We start from the raw sequence: 12,157 nt of genomic DNA, 5'->3' as shown, positions 1-12,157 counted from the left end.
AATGATAATGATAAGGGAAGTAACAAGGGAAGAGAATACAACCGCTCACCACCTGCCGACCAATATCCAGCCCGACCAAGCAGCGATCTAGCCCTTCCAGGTAACTGCCCCCAGTTTGTATACTGGGCATGACGTGCTGTGGTGTGGAATACCTCTTTAGTTAGTTTGGGTCAGGTGTCCTGTCCCTGCTTCCTTCCGGCTTCCCCTCCTCCCTGCCAGAGCATGAGACTCAGAAAGTCCTTGGTCAGAGTAAACATTACTGAGCAACAACTAAAAACATTGGTGTTATCAGCATTGTTCCCAGGCTGAAAGTCAAAAACACAGCACTGCACCAGCTACAAAGAAGGAGAAAAATGACTGCTGCTGCTGAACCCAGGACATCCCTTAATGTAACACCCCGAACCCAATGCTCTTTCTTACCTGTTAGAACAACTTTTTACAGTCTCTGCTCCACCCTACCTTACTTGATTGTCTGAATTTCAACCCAGCACTCTTCAAAAAAAAAAAAAAATCCATTTTTCTTTTTTTTTTTCTTAATAGTAAGTTAACTGACTTACTCTTACTTAACACTGCTATTTTACTACATGGTTTGGGATTTTTTTCATTCATTCATGGGATCAAAAATTCATAGCTCTTAATTTACTAGAGGACTAAAATTTGTCCAACAAGCGGGAGGCAAGGACATCAAAGGATTAGTGAAGTGATTGAAAATAAGCAAGTTACTTTTCATTATATAACCAGGCCTGCACAAAACATTTATCATTAACCTAATGAACAGACTTTCCTTTTTGACCCTTCCTCTCTAGTACAGTTCTTGCCACAAAAGTTACAGACATCTATTTATGAAAATAGAGGGAAAATATTACTAGGATTATATCAGGATGTTCAATTTGTGCTTTAGGAAACCAAACCTTCATGAAAACACCTTAACATCTCTCCCTCCCATATTTATTGAGATTTTCAAAATGGCCTAAAAAGGTCAGATGCACAAAACTTCCCTCAACTGGAACGCAACTTGGGTGCCTACATCCTTAGTACCTGTGGAATGTGAACTGTAGCTACTAAGGGAATTTATAAAACATGGGTGATATAAAGACAAACAAAGATGTAGACTTATCTTTCAGCAGTCACATAAACTGCTCACTAGAAACCAAACCAGAAAATATACATTTTTAATCATATTCCAGCTACCACAACTGGACAACCCTTCACAGCAGAAAGGGGAGCCATTAATGTACTTCATACTGAGCTCTACTTCACTGGCTTTAAAATCAGGGATATAAACACAGAACTTCACTCTCTGAAAAAAATTAATTTCTACATTGTGGAATATTGGAATATTCAACATGGAAAGATTTTTCTTTTCTTTGTTTCCTTTTTTTTTCCCTGTCCTATGTAAAACAAGTAACAGGAAAAAAAATCCTACCACTAAAGAAAAACTGAAGGGCATTTTGGCATACTTCATTATTAACACAACTAATAGGCACATAGATTCTTTAGGATTTGCTTTGGCAAGGTACTCAGGCATATGTCCCATTTAATAAATACCTCAATGAAACCTTGCATCTTGAAGTGAAGCATGTACTGTAGTCACCTGCTGAGCTACAGTCAAAGGAATTACAGGGAAAAAAGCTCATTAGAAACAGTTTGACAACTTACTAAGTAGACATCCAGAACTGAAGCATTATCATTTTCCGTTTCCAGTGTGCTCTGTTCTGAAGTCAAATAGATGGCACTGTCTTCTAAAGTGAACGTTGAACTCGAAGGCAAAGAGCCCTTACTGCAAAGAAAAGGGAGACTATAGTGAACCAAAATACAAGTTACAGAGAGCTCAGTCATAGCTGAAAATTTTAAATTAAGTTTCTCTCAAAAGTAAAAGCTTCGAATACTTGAAAAGAAAGAATGTAAATGGACAACTATGGATATGTTGACAATGGCTAGATAATTGGCAGCTCATATTTGACTAACATACACAAGCCACAGTTTCTATCTTTTCATTAACTAAAGTTTTACCAGGAAGCAATGCTGTTCCTGAACTCTGATACTTATTTAAAGAACGAAATTATGTCACAGTAAATGTGGGATAATTTCATTAATTCCAAAATAAGTTACTTCTGCATTACACATTATCTAAATTCTGGCAACATTTCTTAATACAGAATAGGGGGAAAAACTCAGTAATTAGCAGAGTAGCATTGGACTTTCTCATGCAGATATGGTATCATTAGCATACAACAGTTCTAAAGGGAAAGTGGGAGAAGAATGGGAGTGTACTGTAATTACTACAGCTCTGCAAGGAAGTAGTGTTTACAGAGCAGGTGCGCTGTATTATTTCATTCATAGATTTGACTGTTATCTGCTATCCAGAAAGAATGTGAAAGGGCACAGGAATCTTGCTTTATTTTGTAAACACACCTGGAATCACAAAGCTGTGTTTTAATAGATTGAGGTGCCTGTTACCCCTTGTCCTCACTAGCTGCCAGAAACTAACAGACTCCAGGCTGCCTTGAAAACTCAGATGTAATTTTTGCAGATATATTTTCTTACCTATTTACACACAAGGTGAAAAGCAAACAATTCTGCAGTATAACTGGGTACAAAAACATAGTTACAGCCATCAGTCCAGAAATGACTGATTTCCCCCTCCCTTTGCAATGCTTTGTAGTTTATGTTTTAGCTGGGGTATAATTTCAGAAAGGGCAAAGCTAGCATTCAAAGTGGAAAAATTCAAATACTCAACAAAATAATGAATCATCAGTCACCCTCATGTCAAATTACCTTTGCCACATTACAGTGTTCTTTTTAATATATAGTGTATTAGGCATCTTTTCAGTTGTAAGACTATTGCTTTTGTCCCGAGGGTGACTCAGGTATCATTAACTTGGTATTATTTTTCTCACATTCATTACTAATATTCTATTAAGTAACTTTTCAGTCACATCAGTTTTTTTGCCAATGCTTTGTTTTACTGAAGGGGAGAGGACAGACAGGAAGGGAATAAATGCGCTGTTTTATCACAAAATAAGCTCTGTCACCAAAGATACTACTCCTGGCAAAAGGGGAGGGTGAGGGGAGGAGAGTCACTTCTGCTTGCGGAATTTTGATCTTTGCTGTTGCACAGTTCAGGCCTCTGAATGTGCAAAGGCCTGTATATGAAAACAACACGACACAAATGTGCAGTGAGCAGACACTACTGCTATAAAAACATGCAAACCAGTGGTTAGCCCTTCCTTGTGGAAAACAGTGCTCTGCACTACTAACTGTAAAGCAAGTTGAGCAGGCTGTGATGTATACCTGGCTTTCGTTTCTGTATCAAGTTTAGTTTAGAAGCAAAAAATATTGAAATAGTTATTCCTTTCAGATACATATCCAGCCACATCACTGTCACCTTTACTGCTGTTATAGATAACTTCTTTCACATCCAGAAAACCTCTGGAACCTGTACTCAAGACGAGGTGAGGATCCTGCAGTTAACACTAGTGGCATTTTAAGTTTTATATCCTGCTCGTATCCGAAGAGTAAGACCTAGTCCTTCTATTATTATTTACTTTTCTTTCTCTCTTCTCTACTTTTCCATTAGAAGGCACTGTGCTTCTTTTTGCTCTTAGTTTGTTAAATTATAATCTGTGTTGTTTCACAGCCTGTTGTGGATAGCAAACAATAGCAATGTGAACTCAGCACTTGGTTTTGGGATTCTTAAACTACTGGTTTTTAGTTATAACATAGGATAAAGAAAGTTATCATCTCCCCTTTGCAATATGACGCTTTTTTTCCCTCAGCTGTTACAGAAATACAATATACAGTCAGGCAGAAAATGAGGGTTGAAACAAATCCACCATGTTAATAGAAGTCAAAGAGAAGCTCCTATAAATGTCACAATTTGGCTATTTACTAATAAACTTCCTAAGGAAGAGATTAATAAATAGAAACAAATAATATATAAAATATGTATATTAACATACAGAAATAAATGGGAGAAAGGGGACAAAAGAAAGTACAAAGGTATATTAATCTTGCATATAGAAAACCAGCAGTAGCTAAAGTGCCTTGAACAACAGTAGGGATGAAAGAAAATGAAACAAAACAGGTATCAATCCACCTTTTTTCTTACAGTCAAAGATCCACAATTTATTTGCAGATAGCAATCTCCTTGCTGCTGTGACTTTCACACTGAATAATTAGGGATGAATTCTGCAAGTAAGGAAGACTCATCTGCATGAAGAATTATTAAAAGGAAAACTGTAAGAAAACTGTTGCAAGACAGAGCTTTCTTACATACTGAACCTTAAGCTCAGTAACAGCATAGTTCTTCTCTATTTAAAAGAAAACTGTCCACTTTGGGAAGTGTTTTCTCCATGGAAAAACAAATATGCCTCATCCTAATGTGTCTACTTGCGAGGCAGCCTGCAGGACAGGTAGAACTCTTCAGTCTCCTTTCCAAGTCATTGCACAGCCTTTGAAGAATGGCAGAAACAGTGCCAAGTAGTAACAACTGACCGATGCAGAAGTTTGATGTGTGTTTCGGATTTAGTTGTTCATTGTGGGCTTTTTTGTGGGCTTGGTTTGGTTTGGTTTTTTGTTTTTTTTTCTTCCCCTCCTGCAGTGTGAAGAACAGCTCTTGCAGAATGTAATTATCAGCTGTTTTTTTCAGAGAGTGCCAAAATACAACAGCCATGAATTAGAATAAGCCACTGTGTCTCCCTGGTTGTGAAGAGTTGCAATAAAAACAGGCTTTGATGTCTAACTTTCGATGTCAAATATGCTCTCCTACAGCATATCCCGTAGAATATTTATCCCCTAAATAGCAGCACATTTGCAAAGTCTAGTGTCTTTGAAAACTCTTATATAAACTTTTGAAAGAAATTATCAGCTCGTTGCATGATGAGTTTTGATCTTTGAAATCTCTCCATATAGAAGTCAGAAAAATGTCTTTCAGGACAAATGAGCAGTAAAACTATTGTTCTAAGGTACAATTCAATATCAACTGTTGCAGAAAATTTGTTCTGCGTACATATAAATGTGAACAGGGCGAACAGGTATTAATGGACCTTTTGAACTAAATGCATTAGTCCATTGTTTACAATGTTGAAGTATTATGACTTCTAAAGCATTTCATAAGTTATATATGTCTAAAAGAAAAAAAAAAATAGGTCAAACATAGTAAAACTCCCTTGTAATATTTCACTAACACTGTTGAGAAACATCAAAAACACAGGCCTGAGAGAACAGATACATCTCATCTTCTAAATGCTGCTTCAATTGAAGGAGTCTGACAGTGAATCTGTGCTACTACATTCCCTGTAATGGAAGACCATGACACGTGAATCAGTAAGGATCACAGTAAGCACGTCAATTTTACCATGACCAACAGTCATGACTCAGTGGGCTGAGTTCTCATCCTTAATTTTTAGACTGAAAAAGAAAAAAAAGCTAAGAAAAAAAAAGATCACCCACAATGAATATGCTCAACTGTGCTGTTGCCCTCCTCTTGCTAAAGCAGTCTATTTTATCTTACCTTGGTTCTTAATTAAAAAAGTAGAAAGGATGCAAAAGTAATTCCATCACAGAAGAACTGTGAAAGCCTTGTTTTTCTTTAAGCCACAACTACAGGTTACTTCAATCACAGTAAAATCTTCTTTCCCCATGGGGACTTCCCCAGTGCCTCAGTGTATCTGCTAGCATGAGAGCATTCAAGTCCTCTCCCTAGCTGTTTATTTTCATGAAGCTTGCATGAATTTAATCCGATTTTATCCATATTTTAATCCACTTTGAATCATGTTCAGACAAATTTGTCTAAGTTTCATAAGCTAAGGGTGGTGGTGATAGACAGGCAGAGACGTTTAAGCTTGACACAAAAAATTTTGTGGAAAACCAGACTGGCAAGAGGTGTGATTAAGTATTCCTTACAACAGAAAAACTAATACCTACAAATCCCTTCTACTGAGAAAAAGAGCAGAAATTTTTATGTGTATTTTCTAAGCTGTCTTTGAAAAGTTTGTTTGATAGAATGCAAGTCACGGGACATTTCAGTTCAAAGTCTGGGCATTTCAGGAAGTTTTGTCTGTGTAAGAGAAAAAGAAAAACCTCAAAGCCTTCCAAAGTTGCAAGTGATATCCGCTGAAAAACAGCAGTGCAAAGGAGTGTGGGGGGGAAAAAGGCGGGGGAGTGAACGAGCGGCTGCGTGGCTCTGGGTTGCCTGCTGGGCTTAAACCACGACAGTATGGCAACAAATAATTAAAAAATATACAGAAAAGCAGAAAGAATAGGAAAGAGAAGGCAGAAGTCTGTAACATCTTACAGAATAGAGATAAACAGTACATAAACAAGAATCAGATTTCATAAATATTATTTTCCTAGGCTTAAATGTATCAGAAGAACTCATCAGTCCCCTTTCTATAACCCGCACTGGTTACTCTAAAGATAGAGAACTACCCCTTTATGCATCATGGGATTTTGTTTGGATTTGTGACTGGAAGCCATGAGACCTGCTGAAAGATATATTGGAGAGAGACTTCTGTTCAATCTTGAAACTCTAGTTTAAAGCATTTCCAGATGCACCTGTAAAGCATTCACCTCCTTCAGCTCTTTGCAATTGTAAAAGCAATGTCAGCTGAGACAACAGGCATACTGCTCAGGACATTCAGATCTGTCATCTTTAATTCATGAGTACTTACTAGAAAAACTTTACCCCGAGAGGGTAAAAATCTGTTATCACTTCTGCTATAAAAATAATCCCTGATATATCAAACCTCCTTGCATGATACAGCCTCAGGAGCTGTCTCTGACTCAGCAACACCTCTGTCTGCTTAACCATGTCGGTAGCAGTTCCTTGCTTCATACCGCAAGCGCAGAGCACTCTCAAGGAGAGATGGTGCTGAGCTCTTTTCTCTCATAAAATGCCATTTCCCCCTCCTTGAAGCATGGTTACCTTCACGGTTGGTAGAAACAGAGGGTAATTGCAAAAAAAAAACCCAAAGTTAAACATAATGCATCTGCTTAAAAGTATCCAAAAGTATTATTGTTCTCTTTTTAACAAGTCCTCTCACTGGCATATGCACACACAGCTCATTAACATTAACAGGAATCAAGGAGCTGTGCAGATACTGTATTATTACTTTGCATGCAGGATTATCTTCCTTTAGTACCCTAAGCCAGAGGTTTCTGACTGGTTACAAGAAATTTGTATACACTCTACCTTATGCCAGGAGACTTTGAAAGAGAAGAAAAAGCCCAATGAAGATTATGCCAAACTAATTCTATTAAATAACTTGAAGCAGAATGTCATAGTTAATTACATATTTAAAGACTGAAAGCGGGCTCACATTTGTGAACAAATAATTTATTCATGCTTTGTTTCAAAGATTCCTCCAGGCTTTCTGTTCATCAGAGACAAATGGCAAAGTGATGAGTCCTGCATCACAGTAATACTCAAAAGCAAAATTCCAGTAAGAAAAATCTAAGATGGTTCAGAGTTTTTTTAGCATTTTTATTTCCCTACCAACTTTTCTCATGGGAGGACTGAAGTTTCTCCAATGGACCATAAAAACATAAATAAAACTTCAGCTGGATATATTATTTAGTGTCATGAAGAGGGAAGAACCATGTTGTACTGATGCAGAAGCAGAGGTGGGTACAAAACTGCAAACATCCAGAATAATCTTTGGGAAATTATTTAAATACTGAGCATGCTTAGCAGCTTTCTCAAATCCTAAATGAAAGCCATTAACTATGACAGGGAAGGTAATCTTCATGACTCGTACGTACCGATATTGTGACACAAACCAGTACTTGGTAAGAAGAAAAGCTGAAGAGGATACACCTAGACAAGCAAGGATGTTAGTTGGTCAACCCCCGTGGCAGAATTCCTGATTACTAAAGGTCTTTTTTTTTCACACAAGACACAGAAAGAGCCACCTGTATGGTGGACATACGCATTAAAGGAGCGTGACCAGCAGATTGAGGGAGGTAATTTTCTCCCTCTGCTCTTGTGAGACCTCCACATGCAGTACTGCGTTCAGCTCCAGGGCCCCCAACACAAGGACGATAAGGACCTGCTCCAGTGAGTCCAGAAGAGAGCCATGAAGATGATCAGGAGGCTGGAGCACCTGTCCTATGATGACAGGCTGAGAGAATTGGGTTTGTTCAGCCTGGAGAAGAGAAGGCTCCAGGGAGACCTTAGAGCAGCTTCCAGTACTTAAAAGAGGGCCTAAAAGAAAGCTGGAGAGGGACTTTTTACAAGGGCATGTAGTGACAGGATGAGGGGGAATGGTTTTTAAACTGAAAGAGGGGAGGACGTGGATTAGATACCGGGAAAAAAAATCTTCACTGTGACAGTGGTGAGATACTGGCACAGGTTGCCCAGAGAAGTTGTGGATGACATTTAAGGTCCATTCTAAAGCTAAGCTATGACTCCACGATCTATGAATGCTGGTGCAAGGTCTGCTGTGTTAGAGCACGTGTCCTGTTTTACTGATTAATTTCCAGTATGCAAACCTGGACTGCAGACAATACAGGTACAATCTGATTTTTGTAAGATAAGGATGTGCAGGGTTAATTGCGTAACTGAAAATGCATACTACATTTTAGGTTATTTCATTGACTGAACCACAGCTGGAGAGTGAGTCTAAACATACAACCAAAATATAGATCTACAAAAAAACCTTATTAATTTTAGAATTATTTTTTAATAATTTTACAGGAAAATATAATAGAGTACTTGAAATGTTTTATTTGCAGTAAATCTGAACTCTACCCAGACAACTCCACAGTTCTCCTTTGCTGACAGTGCTAATACAAAGTAGTTCTGTAATTTTGTTTGGTGCTCAAAGCAAATAAAAAAACGCAGTACTCTATAACTACTTCTAGTGAAGCTAAAAGTTGGTAAAAGACCATAGAATACTGAAGTCCTGCAGCTAACTTTGCCACAAACTGGACAAGACTGACAGAAGCTGAATTGAAGGAGCTGTATTTCTACTTATGTGTATTCATTAGTAATTTTATTACCTAAAGCCTATATAGATGCATTTTGGAACAACTTGTGATGGTTGTGTAATTAAAACTTAATTACACCCCAAAACATACCTCATTCCAAATTTTTATAGCAAAACATCAGACCTATGGAAGATGCCACATAAGTGAGACTCATTTCAACTTAATGAAACTGGAAGCTGCAAATACTACTTTGATCAAGCAACTCTACAAGTCAATTTGCCTCTTATAAAAATGCAGATGGTCAAATTTAAACATAAGGTAAAATACTACTGCCTCAAGACTGCTTTTAAAGCAACTTGATGATTTTGGACAACATGCAGTTTACAGTAAAGAACTCAGCACATGGGTAAGTCCATCAAATTTATATACACACTGTGTAGTTTAGGATTCCAGATTATTTCAAACAAAATTCAAGGTACTTGAGTTCACAATGGTTACCTTCTTAACAAAAACACACAAAGAAATGGCTGTCCAGCAGCCATGGTCTCTTTACCAACATGGTAAAGAGATCTGCAAGCAGGCAAGATGACACGACACAGCACATTTCAGGTGTGCACGGTAAAGTACAGGCATACACCCAGACAATCTCCCAGCGAGACTTACTGGTATAAGCATGGTTTTGGACTGTCATGGCTAAAGTATATTCAAACACAAGTCAAATTGTAGTCAGTCTAGTTCATAAGCATCTGCACAACTTGTGTTGAGATTTTCTTGGGTTTAATCTTCCCAGATCAAAATCAGACAGGCGCTAATCACACCGATGAGTGAAGTTTCATAGAATCATAGAATGGTTTGGGTTGGAAGGGACCTTAAAGCTCATCTAGTTCCAACTCCCTGCCATGGGCAGGGACATCTTCCACTAGACCATGCTGCCCAAGGCCCTGTCCACCACTGTCAGGACTGGAGCACACACAAGTTCCCTGGGCAATCTGTCCCAGTGCCTCACCAACCTTATTGCAAAGAATTTTTTTCCTAATATCTAATCTCCCCTCTGTCGGTGTAAAGCCATTCCTCCTTGTCCTGTCACTACATGGCCATGTTTCATAGAAATTCATTTTAGAAAATGGTCATTTTGAAATAACTTAAAGCAGAGCATTCAGCACCATACATTCAGAATAAAGATCAACTTGAAAGTAGGTCTCTTTCCCTAGCACATCATAGCTTTCTGAAGCTGTTTTCAGCTACAGACAAGTTACAGTAAGTATTTCCTACTCTGATCTTAATGTCTCGTTTGGTTTGTGGCACAGATTAAGCAAGTTTTTAGTACCCAGATTAGTTTTGGAACATGACAAAAAATATGAATCATACTATTAACATTTTCTGTTGTGCTTATGTTTTCAAATTTGTGACCTCAGTCATAACACATAACAAATACATAACAAATCCCATGGGCTTATACAACCCTTCCTTCACTGGAGAGGTTCAAGAATGAGCTACAGAGGCACTTGACCTTTCTGCTTTTTCTTTCACAGAGCCTCTACCATTACACACATGGTCAGACTTAGCAAAATAGTGGTGAATCAACTACCACATATACAGCCTTTACCTGCTACAATGGAGCATAGGTTGATCATGTTGACAATGCTCATCTACGTTCAAGGAAGAGGAAGAAATTGTGGTTGCCAGGGAAGTCGCTTCAAACAGAGATTGAGTGCTTGGCACCAGATCTGGCCGGCGGTGCGAACCTAGTACTGCACACACAAAAATAAAGAACAGCATTAAAAACTTCATTTCAAATTGAATCCAAGAATCTTCATGCAAGTGTGTGGCATCTCGTAGTCTCAAGCTGTCTCAACAGCTTTTTGGAGCGTCTTATAATGTTTAAACTGATGTGATTGTAATATTCATATGGCCATACCCACAGTCTTTTGCATTACAGGGTGAGCTTCAGCTTTTAGCCAGTACATTCAGCAGGATACAGAGCAACCCCAAGGTCAAATATTAAAAGTATTACAGTAGTGTGAATATCTGATGAAATCTAGGTTCTGTGATTGGTTTCACACTACCAGGGCCCAGTTCTCAGATGGGGTTATGCAGCTGGCTCTCCTTTGAGCCTGGCTGCAGATGAGCTCTGAAAGTCCAAAGACTGTATCTCCTCAAAAAGACTCTAGGAACAATGACCTCAGCTTCAAAACATTTCACGTGATGTGCTTGTTTAAAAGCTAATGAGAAGAATAGCACTGGCTCTGGCCTTAATCTGCTAACCTAGGGTGGATAAATTCTTTTAGGATCCCCCGAAAGATTAACATCATGCTATAACCTTGATTCTGACCTCTTCTTGCTCCTGAAGGTCCACTCTGCCATATGACTTAACAACTGTCTTCATGAGAATAACCTGACTGAAGTTTTGAAAGATGAGCCGGACTGGAAGCTTACAGGGCTTCTACAGTTTATACTAAATTCCTTTAAAAACATTGGTTAGGCCGTTGATTTGAAACACATTACCTTCTTCATCAAGGCTGGCATAGCTTTGTCCTTCAGCAAGAATGCCATGCTTTTCATCCTTCCACTCCTGGCTAACTGCACACACTATTTCTTGTGATGTTGCCTTCAGAGCCATGATGGAATTGCACCGCTTCTTTGAAGGTGAAGACTTTAAAGCTACATTACCAAATGAACATCTTTAACACCTTATAGAAAAGCAAGCCATCTATAAAGCTAGACTTTTTGAATACACACGAAGAACACATCCTGATAGAAACCAAATTATTCAACATTATATTAAAACAAGAGCCAAAGGCATTATGTCATCTGTGAGTGAAGTATTTTTGTCTTTCTGGGGTTCCTTACTGCTAACAGAAAAAAAAAAGAAAAAAAAAAGGAGAAAAAAAAAATCATGTCAGTTAACTGCCTTTGCTAATCACCGAGTTACAAATCTGTGAAGTATCAACCCAGAGACAGAATGATACATAAAAAAAGAAAACTGAAAAGACATTTGGAGTATTCTGAGACGTTATAATCATTTTCTTAAGCTGCAGACGACTGCTATTATAATGATGTATGTGCTACTGCAGAATTTCTACTTCAGTGACATGGCAAACATCTTTGGGTACAATAAACACTTCTAAAATGTTGATGGCTTGTACACTCATGTATGGGCATCCCCTTTATAATTCTTATCAATGCCTACCTACTTACAATGGCATTTTGGGTGAAACTTTAGGAT

At 38.2% G+C, this 12,157-nt stretch overlaps 1 protein-coding gene across 2 annotated transcripts in view; it reads right to left on the bottom strand.

Annotated features, from left to right (window-relative positions):
- The window catches only part of PIP5K1B (phosphatidylinositol-4-phosphate 5-kinase type 1 beta), an 81,674-nt gene that overhangs the window by 5,547 nt on the left and 63,970 nt on the right, over window positions 1-12,157 (bottom strand). For both annotated transcript variants that reach the window (XM_061470840.1, XM_061470839.1), the window contains exons 12-14: window positions 11,437-11,592; window positions 10,538-10,682; window positions 1,660-1,780 (exon numbers count right to left, since the gene is read on the bottom strand). In XM_061470840.1, coding sequence (XP_061326824.1) covers window positions 1,660-1,780; window positions 10,538-10,682; window positions 11,437-11,592 — 422 coding nt within the window. The remainder of the gene's footprint in view (window positions 1-1,659; window positions 1,781-10,537; window positions 10,683-11,436; window positions 11,593-12,157) is intronic.

Source organism: Pezoporus flaviventris, unplaced genomic scaffold (genome assembly GCF_033815535.1).
Source record: "Pezoporus flaviventris isolate CSIRO_AGI_PZ_B2104156 unplaced genomic scaffold, CSIRO_AGI_Pfla_v1 ptg000064l, whole genome shotgun sequence".
Classification (NCBI taxonomy): Eukaryota; Metazoa; Chordata; class Aves; order Psittaciformes; family Psittacidae; genus Pezoporus; species Pezoporus flaviventris.
The sequence above is the reverse complement of the archived record's forward strand: the minus strand, read 5'-3'. Positions and strand labels throughout refer to the sequence as shown.